This window comes from Symphalangus syndactylus, chromosome 1 (genome assembly GCF_028878055.3).
Source record: "Symphalangus syndactylus isolate Jambi chromosome 1, NHGRI_mSymSyn1-v2.1_pri, whole genome shotgun sequence".
NCBI classification, from domain to species: Eukaryota; Metazoa; Chordata; class Mammalia; order Primates; family Hylobatidae; genus Symphalangus; species Symphalangus syndactylus.
This window is the reverse complement of record NC_072423.2, coordinates 127,487,692-127,514,248: the sequence shown is the minus strand read 5'-3', so window position 1 is coordinate 127,514,248 and position 26,557 is coordinate 127,487,692. Positions and strand designations below refer to the sequence as shown.

At 39.5% G+C, this 26,557-nt stretch overlaps 1 protein-coding gene across 50 annotated transcripts in view; it reads right to left on the bottom strand.

Moving 5' to 3' along the window:
* The window catches only part of CLASP2 (cytoplasmic linker associated protein 2), a 223,721-nt gene that overhangs the window by 9,241 nt on the left and 187,923 nt on the right, over nucleotides 1–26,557 (bottom strand). For all 50 annotated transcript variants that reach the window (XM_055284306.2, XM_055284138.2, XM_063612518.1 and 47 more), the window contains 3 exons: nucleotides 13,651–13,844; nucleotides 12,693–12,821; nucleotides 7,786–7,992 (listed from right to left, as the gene is read on the bottom strand). In XM_055284306.2, the coding sequence (XP_055140281.1) occupies nucleotides 7,786–7,992; nucleotides 12,693–12,821; nucleotides 13,651–13,844 (530 nt within the window). The remainder of the gene's footprint in view (nucleotides 1–7,785; nucleotides 7,993–12,692; nucleotides 12,822–13,650; nucleotides 13,845–26,557) is intronic.

Here is a 26,557-nt window from a genome sequence, read left to right as displayed (position 1 = left end):
GCTGATCTGACAGGAGGCGAAGCTCAGGTGGTAATGCTCGCTTGCCCACTGCTCACCTCCTGCTGTGTGGCCCAGTTCCTAACAGGCCACGGATCAGTACCAGTCCATGGCCTGGGGGTTAGGGACCCCTGCTCTAAGGTCTTTTCTGACCATACTTTTGGTGGATTCCTCAGTACACGTGGTACCCAGCAAAACTGTTATTTCACCAATTATCTTCTTCCTCAGCTTCCTCCTTCCCAGACGTTTGTTTGCTGCTTGTCTTGTCTGCTCTCCCTTGCCTCAGGTGGCTATGGATAGTATGTTTTTAAATCGTTTCAATAGACTCCACTTAGGAAGCCACTTCAGCCTGATAGGAGATGAAACAAAGGCTAGTCTCTGTGCCAGCCTCTCAGGGAATGCCAGAGATAAAAACAACAACAACAACAACAAAACATAACCACAATTTTTTGAGAACAAGGTCCATGTCCCTCCTGGCACCAGCAAGCTACACCACAAATCTGGGCCACCATCATCAAGGCTACTGAGCATGGGGGATGGTAGGCAGTTAAGTAAGTTTCTTACTGAAAGTAAAAAAGTATTTTACACAGTACACGAAACAGAATGAAGTTGAAACCCTACCTCACACCATATACAAAAATTAACTCAAGGAGTGATGCACAGAAAATGGCAGACAGAGTAGGAAGCTCCAAGAATTGACTCCTCTACTTAAGCAACCACTGAGCTGGCCAAAATGAATAGAATCATGCTACAGTAATATATGAAGTGATTTTCAGTGGCTGCTAAAATCATTAGGTGAAAAGATGGGGCAAGGTATATAATGGAGGGGTTAGACTAATAACATCTGAACCTACTGATCAATCTTAACATCACTGAAGGCGGGACAACTCGACATTATGTGTCGTTCAATGAGATGCCACCTAAAAAAGTTTTCTTGTTTAGCTTGGCAGCCCATGCCTGTAATCCCAACACTGTGGGAGGTGGAGGCAGGAGGACTGCTTAAGCCCAGGAGTTGGAGACGAGCCTAAGCAACCTAATAAGACACTATCTCTACAAAAAATTAAAAAAATTATCCAGGCAACTCACCACCTAAAACAAACAGGAAATTAAGCTGGAAAGTAATCTTTAAAACATTATACTATGTCCTGGAAGTATTAAGCCAGAAAGTAATTTTTAAAACATTATCCTATGTCCTGAAAGTGTAAATTTCATGAAGTATTTAATATGACATGATACTAAGAATTTGCTTTGAAATAGGCCACGTGCAGTGGCTCATGCCTGTAATCCTAGCACTTTGGGAGGCCAAGGCAGGTGGATCATGAGGTCAGGAGTTCAAGACCAGCCTGGCCAAGATGGTGAAACCTTGTCTCTACTAAAAACTACAAAAATTAGCTGGGCACAGTGGCAGGCACCTGTCGTCCCAGCCAGATACTTGGGAGGATGAGGCAGGAGAATCACTTGAACACAGGAGGCAGAGGTTTCAGTGAGCCGCGATTGTGCCACTGCACTCCAGCCTGGGTGACAGAGTGAGACTCTGTCTCAAAAAAAAAAAAAAAAAAAAAAGAATTTGCTTTGAAATAAAATTTGATGTATTTTAATTAATTGTAGCATTATTCTAAAGTACTGAAAGTAAGCCTCTTTCTTTCATTAAGTACTCTCTTGGTTACTATAAGTTTTTGGTTAGATCCTAGAGTTCCAAAAAAGTTGATTCTATTCATTTTTTGCCAGCTCAATGGTTGCTTAAGTAGAGGGATCAATTCTTGGAGCTTCCTACTCTGTCTGCCATTTTCTGTGCATCACTCCTTGAGTTAATTTCTGTACATGGTGTGAGGTAGGGGTTCAACTTCATTGTTTTTCATGTGGAAACCCAGTTGTCCTAGCATCACATTTATTAAAAATACTCTTCTTCCCCCCAAAAAACTGTGATAATCGATTGCCTATAAATGTGAGGGTTATTTTTGGATTCTATTTCATTGATCTATCAGTCTACCTTATGATGGTACCATGTTGTCTTTACTATCATAGCTTTGTAATAGTTTTAAAATTGAGAGTGTAAGTACCCCAATTTTGTTCTTTTTCAAGTTGATTAGATTCTTTTTTTTATTTTGAGACGGAGTTTCGCTCTTGTTGCCCAGGTTGGAGTGCAATGGCGCAATCTCGGCTCACTGCAACCTCTGCCTCCCAGGTTCAAGCGACTCTCCTGCTTCAGCCTCCCGAGTAGCTGGGATTACAGAGGCACACCACCATGCCCGGCTGATTTTTTGTATTTTTAGTAGAGACGGGGCTTCACCATGGCCAGGCTGGTCTTGAACTCCTGACCTCAGGTGATCTGCCTGCCTCAGTCTCCCTGAGTGCTGGGATTACAGGCGTGAGCCACTGCACCCGGCCAAGTTGATTAGATTCTTGAGACTCTTTAAATCTTTAACAGTTGATAACCTCCTCTTCCTCTTTCTTCATGCCATTTCTTTATTAAAGGAATTTGGCAGTTTTCCTCGTAGAATTTCCTACATTCTGAATTTGACTGAATATACTCTTAAGGTACAATTTAACATGCTTCTCTATTCTCTGAACTTCCTTTAAACTGACAGTTAAACTGAAGACTGGATTAGATTTAGGTTCAATTGCTTTAGAAAAAAAAACTTTATTTTTTATTTTTTGGAGACAGGATCTTGCTCTGTCACTTAGGCTGAAGTGCAGTGGTATGAACATGGCTCACTGCAGTCTCCACCTCCTGAGCTCAAGTGATCCTCCCACTTCAGCCCCCTAAGTAGCTGGGACTACAGGCACATGCGACCACGCCTGGCTAATTTTTAAAATTTTTTTGTAGCGACAGTTTCTTATTATGTTGCTTAGGCTGGTCTCCAACTCCTGGGCTTAAGCAATCCTCCTGCCTTAGCCTCCCAAAGTGTTGGGTTTACAGGCATGAGCCACCAAGCCAGGCAAGAAAACTTTTGTTTAGTTGTCCCACCTTCAGTAATGTTAAGATTGGTCAGTAGGTTCAGATGTTGTTAGTCTAACTCCTCCATTATACACCCTGCCCCATCATCTTTTTACCTAACGATGCTGGTGGCTACTGAAAATCACTTCATATATCCATTGTTTCAATGAGGCCAAATATATATATGTGTGTGTGTGTGTATATATATATAATATATATATATATTTTTTGGAGACAGGCTCTTGCTTAGTCACCCAGGCTGGAATGCAGTGGCATGATCACAGCACACTGCAGCCTCAAATTCCCAGGCTCAGATGATTCTCCTACTTCAGCCTGCTGAATAGCTGGGACCACAGGCATGCCACCGTGAGCCACCAGGCCAGGCAAGAAAACCTGGCTAATTAAAAAAAAATTTTTTTTGTAGAGACGAGGCATCACTATGTTGCCCAGGGTGGTCTCGAACTTCCGGGCTCAAGTGTCCTCTTACCTTGGCTTCCCAAAGTGCTCGGATTACAGGTGTGAGCTACCACACACTGCCTAAAAATATATATATATATACATATTGTTTGTTTGGAGATGGAGTCTCACTCTGTCTCCCAGGCTGGAGTGCAGTGCTGCAATCTTGGCTCACTGCAACCTCTACCTCCCGGGTTCAAGCCATTCTCTTGCCTCAGCCTCCTGAGTAGCTAGAATTACAGGCGTCCGTCACCAGCCAGCTAACTTTTGTATTTTTAGTAGAGATGGGGTTTCATCATGTTGGCCAGGCTGGTCTCGACCTCCTGACCTCAAGTGACCTGCCCTCCTTGGCTTCCCAAAGCGCTGGGATTACAGGCATGAGCCACCACACCTGGCCAAAAATAATTTGTAAGTCAATAATTTCTTCTGAATTTACTAGCTGGAATCCTTCTAAAAGTACTTTATCTCATCAAATATTTGGTTATCCTGAAAATAGGATAGGTAGTGTATGTGTTTTGATTCTTTCTCTTTATTAACCAATTTTGGGAATAACCCAATAATCTTCAAAGTTGGCCAGTTTTTAAAGTATCAATATAAACTCATGAATTTCACTTTAAAATTTGATGTATTTTAATTCATTGTAGCATTATTCTTTTTGACCCTCAAATATGAATAGTTTCCTTGCTTTCAGTCAAGAATTCTCAGGCTCATTTTGTACATTACCTGCTCCAAACCTGGACTCAGTCATTTTCCCAAAGACACCTGACTCTTTTGGGTGGAAAATGGTATTTGAAGACCACAATCTGGGTGGTAGGGATGCTCAGTGTTACTGAGTTGATACTGATTCAGAGGCTAATAGGAAACATTTTTTGAGGTAAGAAATTAAATAATATTTTCATTTTGACATACCCAATTCAAAGTTAAGGTTTTAAGATTTACTTCATTTTATAACATCATTATTTGCTTTGTCCTAATCTATCTTATTTATCTGATATGTGTATCAATGTTATTACTATTAAAAAATAACCATACCAGCATCTTTCCTAATTATGAATATATTAAATGCAGTTCAAGATTTCTTTGCAGTTTGTTTCATCTTTAGGGTATATTCCACTGAAGACTGGTAGTAAAATATTATTTCTTGAGCTCTGACTGCTCTGTTTTCAATAGATCTATTGTCTAATTTCCCCTTTAAAAGCTTTAAAATATCCGATTCATGCTTTTTATTACTTTCTATAGTTTTCTTACATTTTTTTTACCTTGTTTTCTTAAATTTGGGTTTAAGTTTTCATTTGCTTTGTGTCCATGTGTCTAGTGTATCTTCACTGTAAGTATACCTCACACCATTATTTTTTTCCTCTTTTTTGAAGAATAGGCAGTATCTTTGGGCTTGACCTCCACAACCCTTTTCTGTTGCTCATGTGTAAGTGAAAGACACTTTTCTGTATTCTATATTTTAAACTAAATTTTCTGTTTTGGGGAGTGGGTTGCGCCATGAAAGCTTTTCTAGCTTTACTGATGCAGGATTCTTTCTTCTTGTTACCTTTTAAAAAAAATATGGCCTTTGGGTAGTCACCTCTGCCACAATATTGCTATAATGCTCCGTTTACTTTATTTTAGATTCAGGGGGTACATGTGTAGGTTTATTACGTAAGTATACTGTGTGTGATGCTGAGGGTTTGGGCTTCTATTGATTCCCCCCACCCAAACAGTGAACACAGTATCCAATGGGTAGTTTTTCAACCCTTCCCTTTTCTCCCAACCCCTTTTGGAGTTTCCAGTTGTCTATTGTTCCCATTTTTTATGTCTGTGTGTACCCAATATGTTTAGCTCCCACTTATAAGCAAGAACATGTGGTATTTTGTTTTCTGTTTCTGCATTAATTCACTTAGGATAATGGCCTCCAGCTGCATCCATGTTGCCACAAAGGACATGATTTTGTTCTTTTTTATGGTTGCGTAGATGCTCAGTTTAGATTCTAGTCAAGGAATTTTTTGCTAAATAAGCTCTTTCAGGAAGAGAGCTTTTACAAGGTATTTCTAAGAGCCCTGAGGATCCATGCCACCCCAGCATGATTTGGGCTTCCTGCAGGACCTTTGCCTTTACCTCCAATTTTTTATCAGTTATGTATACTTAGCTTTTCACTCTGAATGGGGACACCTCTTTTAGGGGTGAGAACTTAGGGGATTCTCTGGCCCCAGGGTCTTAAAAGTAACTTTTGACTTTCCTTCACACTTTTCCATACTACTGATACTTGCAGGGGAACTTGCTGCTGGTGGCGGTTTGGCCCTATCTGCTCATATTTTAGGGTTCACTGGGATACATTTTCCTAATTTTGTTGAAGATGTTTTTCATGTTTTTTGTATGCAATCCTAGTTGCTCAGTGAGATAATTTTCTAGTGAGAAAATATGAAGGCATTCAAAAAGTGTATTGCCATCGCCTTCTTGCCTTTCATTGCTCTGGTCCTAATACCTACACACCTTAATTTTAATAGTCTATAGCAAAGAGTTAAAATGCTAGTATTTATGTTCATTAGCGTTCTTTTGCTTTTCTGATAGGTAAGATGCCTTTTCCCAATAATTGCGTATGCAATAAAATCCTGCACCAACCTATCATCAGAGGAAATAAGAAATTTATAAGAACTTAAAGCCACAATAGCTTTTTGCTAGTATCCTCATACTCTAAGCTATTTATCTAGCAAACATGGATTCAGTACCCATTATATATATGACATATACATATTATATATACTTTGTTTTTTTTTTTTTTTTTTTTTTTGAGACAGAGTCTTGCTCTGTTACCCAGGCTGGAGTGCAGTGGCACAATCTTGGCTCATCGCAACTCCACCTCTCGGGTTCAAGCGATTCTCCTGCCTCTGCCTCCCGAGTAGCTGGGATTACGGCATGTGCCAACACACCTGGCTAATTTTGTATATTTGGTAGAGACAGGGTTTCTCTATGTTGGTCAGGCTGGTCTTGAACTCCTGACCTCAGGTGATCCGCCTGCCTTGGCCTCCCAAAGTGCTGGGATTACAGGTGTGAGCCACTGTGCCCAGCCTGTACTCTGTTCTTAGTACTAACGCATAGACAAACAGATTTGGATCTTATGTTAGGACCTCCCAATTTAGTAATATTAAGCTTAGACTAGAATAAAAAATACAATACTATAGATGCATAATGATTAGTTCTCTTTAGGAGGGTTTTTTTTTTTTTTTTTTGAGACGGAGTCTTGCTGTCACCCAGGCTGGAGTGCAGTGGCGCGATCTCGGCTCACTGCAAGCTCCGCCTCCCGGGTTCACGCCATTCTCCTGCCTCAGCCTCTCCGAGTAGCTGGGACTACAGGTGCCCGCCACCACGCCCAGCTAATTTTTTTGTATTTTTTTTAGTAGAGACGGGGTTTCACCGTGGTCTCGATCTCCTGACCTCGTGATCCGCCCACCTTGGCCTCCCAAAGTGCTGGGATTACAAGCGTGAGCCACCACGCCCGGCCTTAGAAGGGTTCTTAATATACATACTATGTAATATTAGTCAGCCATTAAAATCATATTGTAAAATATCATTTATTGGATGGAAAGAGTTCACAACGTATGGTTAAGTTAAAGCATGTTATAAAACACATCTCATTTTTTGTTAAAATGTTTCTATGATTGGGTTTATGTAGCTAAAGCGAAACACATTACATCTATGACTGTAAATTAGTATAACCACTTGGGAGTGAAATCTGGCAACACCTAGAAATTCTGTTTCTAGATGTATATATATGAGTGCATGAAGATATTACAAGGAAATTATTATAATATTTGTCAATAAAAAGGAAATAATCCAAATATTTATCAACAGATGAACAGATTAACAATTTGTGGCAAATACATAAATGGCATATTATTCATTCATAAAAAGGAATTAAATTCTAATACAAGCTACAACATGGATGAACCCTGAAAACATTATGCTAAGTGAAATAAGTCAGACTTAGAAGGACAAATATTGTATTATTCCACTTACAAGGAATCTAGCAGAAAATAGAATAGAGGTTACCAGGTGCTGGGGGGGATGGAGGGAGGAAGGAATGGGGTTATTGCTTAATGGGTAGAGTTTCAGTCTGGGATGATGAAAAATTTCTGTATGTGGATAGTAGCGATGGTTGCATAACATTGCGAATGTATTTATGGCTCCCAAATTGTACACTTAAAAATGGTTAATTTTATGTTATGTAAATTTTACCACACCCGTATCTATAACCCCCTGGCTAGTTATGAAAAGTCTTTGTCCTGAATATTACAGACAAACAGGAGGAAGGCTTGATCATGCCAGTAATGATGCCTGGAAAGTACCTAAAATAACTGTATCCCAAATGTATCATGGCTTATTCCTCTCCAAGCTTTGTTGCTTACCTGTATTAGTCCTGGCATAATTTCTGGCAAAAGCAGGTTAAGGGTTTCCTTGGACACTCTCTCTATCACTTTTGTTTGCATTTTGATTGCAGCCAGATTAATTGGGTAGTCTGCAGTTTGAATGATAGGACAAAGCACTTTGATGCACTGCTCTGGACTAATTGAAGTGGCCAACACTGATGCCGCTTCCTCAGCAGATCTCACCACCTAAAAAAAATAGGAAATTAAGCCAGAAAGTAATTTTTAAAATATGACACTACATCCTGGAAGTATAAACTTCATGAAGTATTTAATATAACATTTGGAATTTGCTTTGAAAATGCTACAGTAAACAAACATGAAAAGTGAGGGTACAGATTACAGATAAAAAGGATTGGCAAAATGTCAGTAACAGCTGAAGCTAGATGATGGATACACGGGCTTTATTACACTATTCTCCCTTCTTGTGTTCTTTTTTGCTGTTGGCTAAAGTAGTTTTTTTTTGTTTTTTTTTTGAGACAGGGTCTTGCTCTGTCACCCAGGCAGGAGTGCAGTGGCTTGATCATCAATCACTGTAGCCTCAAACTCCCAGGCTGAAGTGATACTCCCACCTCAGCCTTCTGAGTAGTTGGAACTACAAGCATGCACCACCATGCCCAGCTAATTTTTTTTATTATTATTTTTAGTAGAGATGAGGTCTTGCTATGTTGCCCACGGTGATGTTAAACTCCAGAGCTCCAGCAATCCTCCTGTCTCGGCCTCACAAAGTGCTGGGATTACAAATATGAGCTGCCATGAGTGGCCTTAAAGTAGTTTTTAAATCAAATTGTGGTCTAGTTGTGTTAGGGTGAGGAGGCTCTATTTACTTAGATTACAATGTGACTGGAGTCCCCTGCATAAGCCATGCTGAAGCCCTGCTCATTATTAGTACTCTCATCTCTAGGAGTGCTTGAGCCCTCTGTATCACATTAATGAGAAATAAAATAAAAATCATATGATTAATGTGTTGTCAAAAGTCAACATACTATTCCTCCTTGTTTTCCTAATGATTTTCTTCCTTTTCTATTGAGCTTGGGGAGGGTTAAACACTGGTTTTGTGATGAAGACAAGAAATGGCCATCTATCTTCTTATTAGAGTGTGTAATCTCTAAAGATAGTCTTAAGAACATGTAAAAGTAACTGCTTTTGATGCTGCTTTGGCAGTGTCTCAGTTATGATCTCAATAGGTGAAAAATGCTTAGAAAGGTACAGTGGGAAATACACTGGAAACAAAAAAAAAGCCAGGAGTGGTGGCTCAGCCTATAATCCCAGCACTTTGGGAGGCCGAGGCAGGCAGATCATGAGGTCAGGAGATCGAGACCATCCTGGCTAACATGGTGAAACCCCGTCTCCAATAAAAACAGAAAAAAAATAGCTGGGTGTGGTGGCATGCACCTGTAGTGCCAGCTATTAGGGAGGCTGAGGCAGGAGAATCGCTTGAACCCGGAGAGGCAGAGATTGCAGTGAGCCAAGATCGCGCCACTGCACTCCAGCCAGGAGGACAGAGTAAGACTCCGTGTAAAAACCAAGCAAGCGAGCAAGCAAGCAAGCAACCAAACAAAAAACAAGAAAATACACTGGACGTTAGAAGACCCAGGGCTAATTTCAGCTTTAATATCTTAAGAGTGTCAATTTTATATTTTGTAGGGATGCTACAGGCCTTATTTGGGTCAAAAGGTAGGTAACTAAACTACAAGTATTAGATATCATTTTTAAACTTTCAGTGAAATGCCATAGATGTACCACTACTAAACATGGTTGAATAAAACAAAAACAAAAACAGAAAACAAAACTGGGTCGGGCAAGGTGGCTCAAGCCTGTAATCCCAGCACTCTGGGAGGCCAAGCGGGGCAGATCACTTGAGGCCAGGAGTTCGAGACCAGCCTGGCAAACACAGCAAAACCCCGTTTCCACACAAAAATTAGCTGGACATGGTGGTGCACACCTGTAATCCCAGCTATTTGGGAGGCTGAGGCAGGAGAACGGGTTGAACCCAGGAGGCAAAGGTTGCAGTGAGCTGAGATCATGCCACTGCACTCCAGCCTGGGTGACAGGGCAAGACTCGGTCTCAAAACAAAAAAAACCCCAAACTCCTGCAAAAATCCAGATATATTTAAAAGTTATGATTCACTCTTCTAAAAGAGTCATAGTGAAATTTCTTAAAAAAGTAATTACCCCAAGGGTTTCAATTTCCCTGCATCCTCACCAACATATTGTCTGTATTTCTTTTGGGTGTTAAGTGGTCTCTCACTGTGGCTTTGGTTACATTTTCCTAATGACTAATGATGTTGAACATCTTTTCATGCGCTTATTGCCATTTGTATATCTTTGGAGAAATGTTTATTTAGATCCTTTGTCCATTTAAAAAACTGGGCCATCTTTTCATTGCTGTGTTGTAAGAACATCTATTATGGATATTAGTACCTTATCAGATACGTGTCTGCAAAATTTTTCTCCCATTCTATGAGTTGTCTTTTCACTTTCGGGATAATGTCCTTTGAAGGACAGAAAAGATTTTTTTAATTTATTTTTATTTTTATTTTGATTTTTGAGACAGAGTCTTGCTCTGTCACCCAGACTGGAATGCAGTGGCATGATCTCGGCTCACTGCAGCCTCCGCCTCCCGGGTTCAAGCAATTCTGCCTCAGCCTCCCAAATAGGTGGGATTACAGGTGTCCACCATGACACCTGGCTAATTTTTGTATTTTTAGTGGAGATGGGGTTTTGCCATGTTGGCCAGGCTGGTCTCGAACTCCTGACCTCAAGTGATTCACCTGCCTTGGCCTCCCAAAGTGCTGGGATTACAGGCGTAAGCCACCATGCCCAGCCAAATTTTTTTTTTTTAAATGTTTCCTCTAGCTGACCACTAAGCTAATAAAGCACAAAAGGATTTAATGCTGATGAAGTCCAAATTGTCTTTTTTGTTGTTGGTTGCTTCTGCTTTTAGTTATATTATGGAATCATTGCCTAATCCAAGGTAACAAAGATTTATACCTCTGCTTTCTTTGGAGAAGTTTATAGCTTTAGCTCTTGCATTTGGCTCTGATTCATTTTATCTCACTGCTATTTTAACCTTCCTTTTTTGATTTGTCTTTTGCTTTTGTCTTGGTTCTACCAGAGATACCTAATGCTACTGCTCAGTTGCTTTCTCTTAGAAATATAGTCCTTACAGAACTAAAAGTGGAACTATCATTTGATCCAGCAATCCCACTATTGGGTATCTACCTAGAAAAAAAGAAGTCATGATATGAAAAAGATACTTGCACACAGGTGTTTATAGCAGCACAATTTGCAATTGCAAAAATATGGAAATAGCCCAAATGCACATCAATGAATGAATGAAGAAACTGTGTATATGTACACACACACACACACACGTATGTGTATATACACACACACACACCATGGAATACTACTCAGCCATAGAAAGGAATGAAATAATGGCATTCACAGCAACCTGGATGGAATTGGCGACCTTTATTGTAAGTGAAGTAACTCAGGAATGGAAAACCCAACATTATATGTTCTCATTCATAAGTGGGAGCTAGGCTACGAGAGTGCAAAGGTATAAAATGATACAATGGACTTTGGGGACTTGGGGGAAAGAGTGGGTGTGGGGTGAGGGATAAAAGACTACACACTGGGTACAGTGTACACTGCTCGGGTGATGGATGCACCAAAATCTCAGAAATCACCACTAAAGAACTTATTCATATAACCAAACACCATCTGTTCCTCAAAAATCTATTGAAATAAAAAAAATGTAGTCCCTATTTGAACATTTTTTTTCTAATTCTTTCAATCCTCATAGTTATCTAATCGATGTCACTGGTGAAGAAGGGAGAGAGATATCATGGCTACCAAGTACTATGAAACAGGTTCACGGAACTCTTCCATGAAAGCTGTCCTCACTACTTTGGTGAATAAACTTGCAACAGATATATAGCTCCTCTAGGCAATTTATCACTTAAAAATAACAATGAAAATGATGAGTTCATGTCCTTTGTAGGGACATGGATGAAACTGGAAAACATCATTCTCAGTAAACTATCGCAAGGACAAAAAACCAAACACTGCATGTTCTCACTCATAGGTGGGAATTGAACAATGAGAACTCATGGACACAGGAAGGGGAACATCACACTCTGGGGACTGTTGTGGGGTTGGGGGAGAGGGGAGGGACAGCATTAGGAGAGATACCTAATGCTAAATGACGAGTTAATGGGTGCAGGAAATCAACATGGCACATGGATACATATGTAACAAACCTGCACATTGTGCACATGTACCCTAAAACCTAAAGTATAAAAAAAAAAAAAAAAAAACAATGACCTGCTTGGGCAACATGGTGAAACTTCATCTCTACAAAAAATACCAAAAATCAGCCACGTGTGCTGGTGCATGCCTGCAGTCCCAGCTACTCGGGAAGCTGAGGTGGGAGGATCACTGGAACCGGGAGGCTGAGGCTGCAGTGAGCTGTGATCACACCACTGTACTCCAGCCTGGGCGACAGAGTGAGATCCCGACTCAACAAACAAACAACCCCCACAAAACAATGATTTCTTATCTTCATTAGTTATTTTAAAAAACCAAATTCTTATTGCTAAATGAAAAGTGAAAATAAGATTGCTAAACTCTAAGTAGAAAACTAAAAGTGAAGTGAAAGAGAAAACAAAATTAAATAAATTATTTCCTAGAGCTGGCCTTTCTGATTATCACTGTTCAGTTCATTTAATAGAAAAAAATATGCTTGCATCTTGATCAGGTATTACCTTGAATGTCAAGGCAAATGTTCAAGAAAATCATTAATAAGGCTACATTTTACACAATGGCTACATGTTTCATGAAATAAAATAATGGAATAATACTTTAACTGCCAGGTAACTTACCTCTTTATGAGGATCTTTATGTGCTTCCAATGTTTTCATGACAGTCAATTCTGCATAGTTTTTAAATCTTGCTGGTTGATGCCTTAGGATTTCTCTTAAAACTTTTAATGCCAAAGCCCTGATTGTAGGCTAAGAAGAAACATTTAAATATTTTGGGTTGTAGATAATCTTTAACATTTTCAATTTTTGTAACTTAAGGGTCTTAATATTGGGGGAAGAGTTGTACATAACTGCATAAAGTATGCGGTATACTACATAATTAAGTTTTCTTATCTCTAATTGAAAATTTATATTATACTTATTTTATTTGCAAGAAATCAAGAACTACATTCAGACTATAAAAAGAAGTTTTGGAGCTGGGCACGGTGGCTCATGCCAGTAATCCCAGCTCTTTGGAAGGCTGAGGTGGGTGGATCACTTGAGGTCAGGAGTTTGAGACCAGCCTGGCCAACATGGTGAAATCCCGTCTCTACCAAAAACACAAAATTAGCCAGGGGTGGTGGCACGTGCCTATAATCCCAGCTACTCAGGAGGCTGAGGCAGGAGAATCACTGGAGCCTGGGAGGTGGAGGCTGCAGTGAGCTGAGATCACACCACTGCATTCCAGCCTGGGCTTGAGAATGAGTGAGATTATTCCTCAAAATAAATAAATAAATAAATAAATAAATAAATAAATAAAAAGTTGCTCCTGAACAACTAATCTAAATATGTAAAACAAGTAACATGTACTTTTCTATAAGAATTCAGCCCGCAACCTTTCATTTTTCCTGTTAATTGTTCAAAATTGCTGAGCTACTTGGTTTAGAAGAAAACATACTTCACAGTGAAAAGTTCGTGCAGAAAGAAGCAGCAGAAGAGACTCATTCTCCCAATTTCTAAATCCGTGTAGCACCGGATTAACAGGCAATGTAAAAGAGACAGGAAGGAAAGGCTACTGTTTACATATTTTGCCATTTACCTCTTTATCTCCAAGCGTTTCAAGCAATAAAAGCAATATTGTTTTGAAGTGTTCATCCCAAACACTAAAAGATTCTTCCTGTGTCAGTTTCATAAGTTCATAGAGGGCGATTTTTCTTTCTTCTACACGCTCATTATGGTTAGACAGCTCCTTCAACAACTCTGCAACTAGGTCAGAATGATCTAGGGAAAGATCTGTCAAAATGACATGGTATTAGTTCTGTAACTTTATAGGGTAACTCTCACAAGTATGGGTATAACAACTTTATATGATGAAACAGATATAACCATCATGTTTGTTGTAAAAAAAGACAAAGAAAAAAACACATTAAGTAACCTTCTTTTCAATTTTGTCATTCCCAAAACACTGGTGCTATCTTAAAACTTTGTATAATAAAAATACACAAAAGTGAGACCAGTATAAGGAACGCTTATATTCCCATCACCCAGATTTAAACAGTTTTTAAGATTTTACCATTCTTACGTCATCTTTGTCCCCCCTTCCCTTTTATCTGAAGTATTTCTAGCAAATCCCATATATGTCATTTCCTCTTTATATACTTCAGTATGTATTTCTATGGTTTCATGCCAGGAGGCTTAAATGGCTTTTAGCGATGATAAAAATGACCACTGGATTTAGGCAGTGACAATCTAATCCCACCATTGTAAACTTCTCCATAAATCACCCCCCTTTTTTTTCTGAGACAGGGTTTCACCTTGTCGCCAAGGCTGGAGTGTAGTGGTGTGATCATGGCTCATTGCAGTATCCACCTCCCAGGCTCAATTGATCCTCCCAACTTAAGCCTCCTGAGTAGGTGGGACTACAGGTGTGTACCTACACACCCAGCTAATTTTTGTGTTTTTTTGTAGAGATGGGGTTTCGCCATGCTGTCCAGGCCAGTCTGGAACTCCTGGGCTCAAGTGATCTACTGGCCTCCCAAAGTGTTGGGATTATAGGCATGAGCTACCATGCCCAGACTATCAATCTTTTAACCAATGGTTTCAGCCACTGATTGTTGTTGAATCAGTTATTTTAATACGAGTTAAAAATGGTGATTATCTAATCATACCACTCCTTCCATGGGGTAAAATTCTTCTGTAGGGAATAACTTTCTCAACTAGACCTATTCTGATTACCCCGAAATACAGTTTGATAGAAAAGGCAGAACAGATTCTTAATAGAGTTCTCTTTAAATTTTAGCGTCAAGAATTGGGCCCAGTGGTTACCAAGGAGTTTTGATTTGTTTTTGCCTTCTTTTTAAAAGCATAACTACAAACTCATGGATTTTATAACATGAAAAGTCACTCACTGCTTATTTTTAAACAAGTTATCAGACAGTGCTTTAAATTATTTTTGTAGGAATAACAGTTAAATCTAAGAATCCACATTTGAATGTCAAAAAATACCAGAGTTCCTCTTAAAATTTTTTATGATCAAATACACGATAAATTCAGACCTTGAGGGATTTCAGCAGGTAGTGCCCTGGGCTTGGGCCATAGACTAATTTCCTTCCCATCTCTCTGGAATGAAACAACCATAGAGCAGGCTGCAGACCAATATAACACTATTGCTGGTTTTAACAAGAACTATTGCCAGCAGGATGAATGTGTCTCTATAAACCCCGCAAAAAAATCACTCTTGGAAAGTTATAAGTTATCAGACTTTCAAAGATGTTAAAGGATCATTCTAAGAGTGTCTTTTATTTCAGCTGGATGAACGGGATTCACAAGAAAATGCTTTTCACAGGTAGTCAGTTCTCTTTTCCGTGAAAGTAAGCGTTGTAATTACTCTAGCAGATAATTAGAAATGACCTGACATACGATGATCTGGACAAATGACTGGCAGAAAAATAATTTCTTCCAGAGAAAGCATAGATTGTTACAAAACTGAATTATCTATATGAATGAGATAATCCAAAGGTGCTGAATTCTTCCTCTTCTGACAGAGAGCAGCACCATGGTCAAGTGAAAAGAACATAGGCTTTGTAGTCTCATTAAATCTCTGCTTCTTATACTCTGTGATTGAAGCAGTTTCCTAATTATTGCCAAGGTGCAGTTTTATTATCAGTAAAATGGGAAAATAGCATCTGCCTCCTAGGCTCATGGTGAGGACTTGGAACTAGAATACAGTAAGCTCATTAATATTAATTTTCCTGTGTCCTTCTGACAAATATTGACACAACTACAATTCTGATAACATTGTTGTGGCAGTGCTCAAGAAGTACAAAATAGTCTTTCAGGTTGGCAAATTTTTATATGAATCTTTCCTGAATAACTGCACTATCCTCACTAGAGGTAGTATTCTAGAATATTATAGTTCCTAGTAAACTTTACAAAGGTTATCAGCGGCTTTTTTTGGACTTGTTAACTTTGATAAATGTGTGTGCCCAATTGTAATGTGGGCAGAAACACTGGGTGAGAGATATAATCAATAGGTATCAGATACTGAAATAATTTCTATAAAAGTTATAGAAATTCTGACTTCAATGAAATAATTATCTTTTGCTAAATTTTAGATTTTAAAAACAAAAAAGGAGAAAGTGCATGGGGGAGGAGAATAAAAGAAAAATCAGAACAGAAATAGAGAACAATTTAAAAAAGAATAATGTTAACAATGTTAATAATAAAATAATGTCAAACAGGGTCTTCCTCATCTCAACATTAAAAATGAAAATAGACATAAATGAAAACAACTACCATACAAAGCATGGGACTACTACTGCTTTAGTTTTTTTTCTTTTTTCTTTTCTTTGTACTACTGTAGTTTAACTGAGGGCTTATCCATCTTCAAAGAATGTTTACTCAACATAAAATGGCTGCCTATGTTTCAGACTATGATGAAATAGTGTTCTCAAGCTCAAAAATACTATACCCAATTTAGATTTCAGTTATACAGTTTCCAGAAACGTCTTCCTTTAACAAATATAAAATATGTGATCCTTAGTAAAGGAGAAGAGAATTACAGAATAAGGGAGTGATCCTGATAAACTGTCATAATTTTGGCTTTATGATATTTTTGATATGTTGTCTCTCTCTCTCTTGTCTTTTTTTCTGAGACAGAGTCTTGCTCTGTCACCCAGGCTGGAGTGCACTGGCGTGATCTTGGCTCACAGCAACCTCCACCTCCAAGGTTCAAGCCATTCTCGTGCCTCAGCCTCCCAAGTAGCTGGAATTACAGGCACCTGAAACCACGCCTGGCTAATTTTTGTTAGAGATGGGGTTTCACCATATTGGCCAGGCTAGTCTTGAACTCCTGACCTCGGGTGATCCGCCTGCCTCAGCCTCCCGAAGTGTTGGGATTACAGGTGTGAGGCACTGCAGCTGGCTGATATATTGTCTCTTGACATGAGAAGTTGGTAAAAGTAATCAAAGAAATGCAAAGGATAATTTTTAAAGTTATCAAAATTATAAATGACCAGGCATTAGGACACAGATTCCCAAACTATAAGGAGGGTATTCACTGGTCAATGTATCAGCTTTCAGCCCAGACAGATAGGAAGGCTGTCCACATAGAGTGGTAATCAGGTGTAAGCTGTTGGAGCCAAAGTGGAATAAGAAGGGCATTCATGGTTTTGAATGAGGATGGAATGGCAAAGCCTAGCAGGATGAGGAGTAGATCTGTGCAAGTAAGGAGGTAGTAGCAGAGATAGCAGAAAAACTGGTTGCGTACAGAGGACTGATCAAATTGGTAAATATATTAAAAATAACGAAAGCTAGGTTTCTGTCAGAAAAGTGGGTTATCAATCTGGAAATTAGAATTTCCTTGGTGCCAGAATGGAATTGGTACTACTGGTGTAAAAACATGGTTTTTGATAGATATGGAAAGAGAGACGTAAATCTCTACACACACACACACACACACACACACACACACACACACACACTCCCTAGCTCTGCCCACTGAGAGGTCTAGGGAGCAGTGACATCCCACTAACATCTAGAGTCCAGATCTTAGCCTTTAAAACCATCTTCCCTTAATAGGAACAATGGATCCCTGGAGAAAGACTGATTCCAGGACTGAAGCAGGGATAGTACAACAGTATCAGAATGCAAGGATGGGGACATGTCAGAACAACAACAAAAGCCGGCTTGAATGGAATCCTGTTGGTTAAATCAAGGGTAATTTGAGCTTCAAAATAAATAAATAATGATTGTTATAATGGGAAACTATGAGTCCATACTGTTACAAAAATGTATGTCAATTTTCTCAAATAAATTTTCTAGAATAGAAAATAAAAAATTTCCTAAATAAATGAATTCAAGTTTAATGATGAACAGAATATGTAACCTGTTTAAAAATATTAGTATCTCCTGATAAAACACTTATTAATTACAAAGAGAAAAAGTAATTTCACAGTAAAGAAGTCTGGTAAGCCCCACCATAATCAAGAGATCAAAGTTAACATCACCAGTGATGGAACACAGTGAAACCATGTGTTACTAGATAGGGTGCAATGAAAAGAATGCACCATCGCTTCTGTGATACTGATGCAAAGAATGTATAACCTGATTCTAATCACGAGAAAACATCAGACAAAACTACATTCAGAGAAATGCTACAAAATAACTTCAAAAGTGTCATGGTCATGAGAGCTAAGGAAAGACTGAACACTGGAGGAGAACACTGATGGAGACATGATGATTAAATGCAATGTGTGATTCTGAAATGGATCCTTTAGCGTAAGATATTATTGAGAGATTCTGGGAAGATGGTAGATTAGGAAGCATCAGGACTCTGTCTCCTCGCCCAGACAACAGAATCTGTCTGATGTAACTATTTTGGAACTCTAGTCTACCAAAGGCTTAGAACTCCTAGGGAAAGTTTTGGATGGTAAAGTGTGGTTAATTTCTATCAATTTCAGCTCTCAGTACAGTAGCAACTACCCATTCCCCCCAACCAGCCCCAGCCCCTTGGCAGGCAGCTGGGCACATGTTGCTGGAGCAGCTTGCACACAGCCTGTGGGAATCAGGGCATGAAAAAAGAACCTTATCCTGCGGATACTGAGGACCTGTGCACTGTTGACTGCTGCCTTTTTTTTTTTTCTTCCAAAGACCCTTTCCAAGTCCTAGTCACAGCTGCTTCTGATAACAGAGGTACAGACAAAGAGGCTGGCAGGCATTATTGTTGCACTTTTCCTCACTATTGCAAGCCCTTCCCCCTCTAGCTAAAGTGACTTCCAGGGGCTTAAAGGTCCTGCCCCTCCTATTTCATTTTTCTCTTTTTCCTTTTTGGGAGCCAGATATCAAACACCAGCCTATTCAAAAACAACTGCGGCTGGGCGCGGTGGCTCACGCTTGTAATCCCAGCACTTTGGGAGGCCGAGGTGGGCGGATCACGAGGTCAGGAGATCGAGACCATGGTGAAACCCCGTCTCTACGAAAAAAAAAAAAAAAAAAAATTAGCCAGGCGTGGTGGCGGGCGCCTGTAGTCCCAGCTACTTGGAGAGGCTGAGGCAGGAGAATGGCGTGAACTCGGGAGGCGGAGCTTGCAGTGAGCCGAGATTGTGCCACTGGGCGACAGAGCGAGACTCTGTCTCAAAAAAAAAACAACTGCATACACGTGGAGAATTAGAAAGTGACAATGGATGCCCAGAAAAAGGTACAGGCTCAGAAAGGATCTGAGACTTTAAGTTTATACCTCAGGCTCAGGCTGATCTTTGGCACAGAGAAAGCCTGCAACAATCAAAACCAGAAACAACAAGCAAAAATAACAAAAGCCACCAATCTCTGGGGTATTGAGAGAATCTGATTTCCAATGTAACCACATTATTAGATTCAAATATCCAGTTTTCAACAAAAAAAATCACAAGGCATATGAAGAACCAGGATAGTACAGCATACTCAAAGAAAAAATAAACAGAAACTGCCTTTGAAAAAGATCTGATGGCAGATCTACTAGACAAAGATTTTAAAATACCTATCTTAAAGATGCTCTAAGAAGTTAAGATGTGTATAAATTCATGAAAATAATGTATGAAAAAAATGGAAACATCAGTAGATAGAAAACCTAAAAGAAACCAAAAAGAAATTCTGGAATTAAGAAGTATGGTAACTGAAATAAAAAATTCACTAGTGGCCGGGCGCGGTGGCTCCCGCCTGTAATCCCAGCACTTTGGGAGGCTGAGGCGGGCGGATCACAAGGTCAGGAGATCGAGACCATCCTGGTTAACAAGGTGAAACCCCGTCTCTACTAAAAATACAAAAAAAAAAAAAAAAAAACTAGCTGGGTGTGGTGGTGGGCGCTTGTAGTCCCAGCTGCTGGGGAGGCTGAGACAGGAGAATGGCACGAACCCAGGAGGCGGAGCTTGCAGTGAGCCGAGATCGTGCCACTGCACTCCAGCCTGGGAGCCAGAGAGAGACTCCATCTCAAAAACAAAAACAAACAAACAAAAAAATTCACTAGTGCAATTACTTAATAAGCATATTTGAGCAGGCAAAAGAATTACTGAGCAGAGCCTAAGGGATATGTGAGACATCATCAAATGAACAAATCTACTCATTGCGGGAGTATCAGAAGAGAACAGAGAGGAAAAATATTTGAAAAAATTATGGCTGAAAACCTCCAAAATTTGATGAAAGACATGAACATAAACATATAAGAAACTCAATGAATTCCATGTAAAATGAACTCAAAGAGAGCCACATCAAGACACATGATAATCAAACTTTCAAAAGGCAAAGACAGAATCTTGCAAACAGCAATAGATAAGTGACTAGTGACATAAAAAGGATCCTCAGTAAGATTATCAGCAGATTTCTCATTAGAAACGTTGGAGGTCAGAAGGTAGTAGGCTGATACATTCAAAGTGCTAAAAGAAAAAAACTGTTAACCAAGAATCCTATATCTGTCAAAACTGTCCTTCAAAAGCGAGGGAGAAATTAAAAGTACTCTGGACAGTAACTTGAAACCATATGAAGAAATACAGATCTCAATAAACGTAAATATACACATGGGCAATTATAAAAACTACTATTATTGTAATAACAGACTGTAACTCCACTTTTTGTTTTCTACATAATCTAAGAGACTAATATAGTAAAAGTTTATATTTTCGAGACAATTGTATAAAGACGTAATTTTATAATGCCAACAACTGAAAAGGGTAGGGTCAGAGCTGGAAAAGCACAGAGTTTTTGTATGTTATTGAAATTGAACTGGCATACATTTAAAGTAGCATTATAAATTTAGGATATTAAATGTAACCCCCATGGAAACAACCAAGAAAATAGCTATAAAATATACACTAAAGGAAATAAGAAACTTAAACATTTCACTACAAAACAACTGAACACAAAAGAAAGTAATGTAAAAAGTGACAAGCTGTAAGGCATACAGAAAACAAATAGCAACATGACAGAAGTAAGTCCTTTCTTATCAGTAATTACTTTAAATGTAAATGAATTAAATCACCCAGTCAAAAGACAGAGATTAGCAGAATGGATGAAAAAGGACAGAAAGATATTCTATCGTTTTGCAAATAGTAATTACTATTTGCATGGTATATCAACAGTAATAGTAATAGGTATATCAATAATAGTAAAACTATTACTATTTGCATGGTATATCAATAGTAATAGTAATAGGTATATCAATAAGTAATAGAGAGCAGGGGTGCGTATACTAATGCCAGACAAAATAGGCTGGGTGCATTGGTGCATGCCTGTAATACTAGCACTTTGGCCAAGGGAGGCAGATCACTTAAGCCCAGGAGTTTAAGACCAGACCAGGCAACACAGCGAAACCCCATCTCTACTAAAAATACAAACAATTAGCCAGGCGTGGTGGCATGTGCCTGTAATCCCAGTTACTAGGGAGGCTGAGATGGGAGAATCCATTTGAGCCCACAAGTTGAGGCTGCAGTAAGCCATGATTGAGTCATTGCATTCCAGCCTGGGCAATGACAGTGAGACCCTGTCTTAGGAAAAAAATAATAATAATAATAATCAGACAAAATAGACCTTAATTAAGTGAAAAAAAGGTTATAAGAGATAAAGAAGGAAGACATTATATATGAAAAAGATTCAATATGCATCAAGAATAAATAACAACTATAAACATGCATGCAGCTAATGACAGACCATCAAAATATATGAAGCAAAAACTGACAGAATTGAAGGGAAAAATAGTTTTACAATAATAGTTGGACTCTCACTATTGGATTCTCACTCTCAATAATGGATAGAACAAAGAGACAGAAGTAAGAAAACAGAAGACTTAGTATAATAAAACAACTACATCCAACAGACATATATGGTGCACACAGGACATTTTCCAATATAGGTTATATGTTGGGACACAAAGTAAGTTTCAACAGATTTTAAAATATGGATATAATACATAGTGCCTTCTCCCACCATATGATGAAGTTACAAATCGGTAACAGAAGTAAAACTGGAAAATTCACAAGTCTGAGGAAATTAAACAATACACTCTTAATGGATCAAAGAAGAAATTAGAGAAACTACAATATACAGAGACAACTGAATAAAAACAACTACATACCAAAACTTACGGAACACAGTGAAAACAGTGCTAAGGGGGAAATTTATAGCTATAAATGTGTTAATTTAAAAATGAGAAAGGATAAAGGGGCAAGATGGCTGAGTAGAAGTAGCTAGTGTGCATGGCTCTCATAGAGAGGAAGGGAAGGGGTGAGTAAACACACCTTCCACTCAAACATCCAGGTGCTCGCAATGGGACTAATCAAGGAAACAACTTGACCCACAGAGAACAAAGAAAAGTAAGACAGGACAGCAGCCCACTACAGAGCAACACGGAGCCAGGGGAACCTCCCCTGCCTAGGAAAGCAGTGAGTGAATATGTGACCCCAGGGAACATGCTTCTCCCACAGATCTCTGCAACCCTCAGGTCAGAAGATATCCTTGTGAACCCACTCTACTAGCCTTCCGTCTGTCAGAACTATGTGGAGTCTTGGCAGAGGAGCCACTCAGGCATGTGTGGAAACCCTGGAGCCTCAGATACTCCGGCTTTCAGGCAAAGGTAGCTACAGCTCCAGCAAAGTGGGAGGTTAGACCCCTGTACGCTTAGGAAAGAGGATGAATCTAGGGGGCTGAGCAGTGACAGCCTGCAGGCCCCACTTCCACAGCACCTCACAAGATAAGACCCACTGGCTTGGAATTCCAGACAGCCACCGGTAACGGCACTGCACCTCCCTAAGAAGGAGCTCCCGGCGAGAGGGGCGAGCTGCCATCTTTGCTGTTTGGGTGACTTGGCTGATCCAGTCTTCCGGCTTTATAGAGTTTGATCTGACCAGGGGGCGGAAGAGATTTCCCCAGCATAGCTGCTCTACCAAAGCGTGGCCAGGCTGCTGCAGCTTCTTTTTTTTTTTAATTTATAGCTGGGATTACAGGTATGCACCACCACGCCTGGCTAATTTTTATATTTTTAGTAGAGATGGGTTTTTACCACGTTGGCCAGGCTGGTCTTGAACTCCTGGTGTCAAGTAATCTGCCCTGCCTTGACCTCCCAAAGTGCTCAGATGTCATAATACACAGAGACTCAAAATAAAGGTATGGAGGAAAATCTACCAAGCAAATGTAAAACAGAAAAAATCAGAGGTTGCAATCCTAATTTCAGAGAGAAGAGATTTCGAACCAAAAAAGATCAAAAAAGACAAAGTAGGACATTACATAATGGAAAAGGGTTCAATTCAACAAGGAGACCTAAGTATCCTAAATATATATACACCCAACACAGGAGCACACAGATTCATAAAGCAAGTTCTTAGAGATCTACAAAGAGACATAGATTCACACACAGTAACAGCAGGAGACTTCAACACTCCACTGATAGTATTAGACAGATCACTGAGGCAGAAAATTAACAAAGACATCAGGACTAAACTCAACACTGGACCAAATGGATCTGACAGACCTTTACAGGATCTCTACCCCAAACCAACAGAATATACATTCTTCTCATCACATGGCACATACTCTAAAATTGCCCACATAATTGGATATAAAACAATCCTCAAGAAATGTAAAAGAGGCCGGGCGCAGTGGCTCAAGCCTGTAATCCCAGCACTTTGGGAGGCCGAGGTGGGCGGATCACGAGGTCAGGAGATCGAGACCATCCTGGCTAACACAGTGAAACCCCATCTCTACTAAAAATACAAAAAATTAGCCGGACGTGTTGGCAGGCGCCTGTAGTCCCAGCTACTCGGGAGGCTGAGGCAGGAGAATGGCATGAACCCGGGAGGCGGAGCTTGCAGTGAGCCGAGATCGCGCCATTGCACTCCCGCCTGGGAGACAGAGCAAGACTCCATCTCAAAAAAAAAAAAAAAAAAAAAAAAAAAAAAAAAGAAATGTAAAAGAACCAAAATCATATCAGACACAAGCTTGGCCCACAGCGCAATAAAAATAGAAGTCAAGACTACGAAAATTGCCAAAACCATGCAATTATATGGAATTAAACAATATGCCCCGAATGACTTTTGGGTAAATAATGAAATTAAGGCAGAAATCAAGAAGTTCTTTGAAAACAATGAGAACAAAGATACAAGACATTAGAATCTTAGAGATACAGCTATGGCAGTGTTAAGAGGTAAATTCACAGCACTAAACGCCAACATCAAAAAGTTAGATCTCAAAATAACAACCTAACTTCATAACTGAAAGAATCACAGGAGAACAAATTAACCCCAATGTTAGCAGAAGATGAGAAATAAAAATCAGAGCTGAAATGAAAGAAATTGAGACACAAAACATCATTCAAAAGATCAATAGATTCAGGAGTTGTTTTTGAAAAAATTAATAAAATAGGCCACTAGCTAGACTAACAAAGAAGGAGAGAAGATCCAAATAAACACAATTAGAAATGATGAAGGGAATGTTACAAATGACCACACAGAAATAAAAACAACCATCAGAAACTACTACGAACACCTCTATGCATACAAACTAGAAAACCTAGAAGAGACAGATAAATTCCTGGACACATACACCCTCCCAAAACTGATGCAGGAAGAAACTGATTCCCTGAACAGACCAATAACAAGCTCCAAAATTGAATCAGTAATAAATAGCCTACCAATAATAATAATAAAAAGAAGCATGGGATCCGATGAATTCACATCTGAATTCTACCAGATGTACAAATAAAAGCTGGTACCATTCCTACAGAAACGATTCCAAAAAAGTGAGGAGGAAAGACTCCTTCACAACTCATTTTGAGGCCAGCATCACAGAATGATACCAAAACTTGGCAGAGTCTGGGTACTGTGGCTCGCACCTGTAATCCCAGCACTTTGGGAGGCTGAGGCAGGCAGATCACCTGAGGTCAGGAGTTTGAGACCAGCCTGGCCAACATAGTTAAAACCCATCTCTACTAAAAATACAAAAAATTAGCCAGACGTGGTGGCATGTACCTGTAATCCCAGCTATTTGGGAGGCTGAGGCAGGAGAATTACTTGAACCCAGGAGGTGGAGGTTGCAGTGAGCCGAGATCAGGCTGCTGCCCCCCAGGCTGGGTGACAGAGCGAGACTGTCTCAAAACAAAACAAAAAAAACACAACAAAAAAGAAAACTTCAGGCCAGTATCCTTGATGAACATCAATGCAAAATCCTCAAGAAAATACTGGCAAACCGAATCCAGCAGGACATCAAAAAGCTAATCCACCATGATCATGTAGGCCTCATCCCTAGATGCAAGGCTGGCTCAACATACACAAATCAATGAATGTGATTCATCACATATACAGAACTAAAGACAAAAACCACATGATTATTTCAATAGACACAAAAAAAGACTTGATAAAATTCAACACTGCTTCATGCAAAAAACTCTCAATAAACTAGGTATTGAAGGAGCATATCTCAAAATAATAAAAGCCATATATGACAAACCCACAGCAGCCAACAATATTCAAAATGGGCAAAAGCTGGAAGCAGTCCCCTTGAAAACTGGCACAAGACAAGGATGCCCTCTCTCAACACTTCTATTAAATACAGTTTTGGAAGTCCTAGCCAGAGCAATCAGGCAAGAGAAAGAAATAAAGGGCTTCCAGGTCAGGCATGGTGGCTCACATCTGTAATTCCAGCATTTTGGGATGCCGAGGTGGGTGGCTCGAGGTCAGGAATTCGACACCAGCCTGGCCAACATGGTGAAACCCCATCTCTACTAAAAATACAAAAATCAGCCTGGAGTAGTGGTGTGTGCCTGTAGTCCCAGCTACTTGGGAGGTTGAGGCAGGAGAATTGCTTGAACCCAGGAGGCAGAGGTTGCTGTGAGCCAAGATTGTGCCACAGCACTCCAGCCTCGGTGACAGAACAAGACTCCATCAGAAAAGACAGAAAGAAAAGACAGAAAGAAAGGAAAGAAAGGAAAGAAAGAAAGAAAGAAAGAAAGAAAGAAGGAGGGAAAGAAAGAAAAAGAAAGGAAGGAAGGAAGGAAGGAAAGAAAGAAAAAGAAAGAAAGAAAGAAAGAAAGAAAAAGAAAGGAAGGAAGGAAGGAAAGAAAGAAAGAAGGAAAGAAAGAAAAAGAAAGAAAGAAAGAAAGAAAGGAGATAAAGGGCATCCAAACATGAAGAGAAAGTCAAACTATCTCTGTTTGCAGACAACATCTTTATATTTAGAAAACCCCATAGTCTCAGCCCAAAAGCTCCTCAAGCTGATAAACAACTTCAGCTAAGTTGCAGGATATAAAATCAACGTACGAAAATCACTAGCATTCCTATACACTAACAACAGCCAAACCAAGAGTCAAATCAGAAAGGCAATCCCATTCACAACTGCCATAAAAAGAATAAAATACCTAGGAATATAGCTAACCAGAGAAGTGAAAGATCTCTACAATGAGAATTACAAAACACTGCTCAAAGAAATCAGAGAAGACACAAACAAATGGAAAAACATCCCAACTCACGGATAGGAAGAATCAACATCAT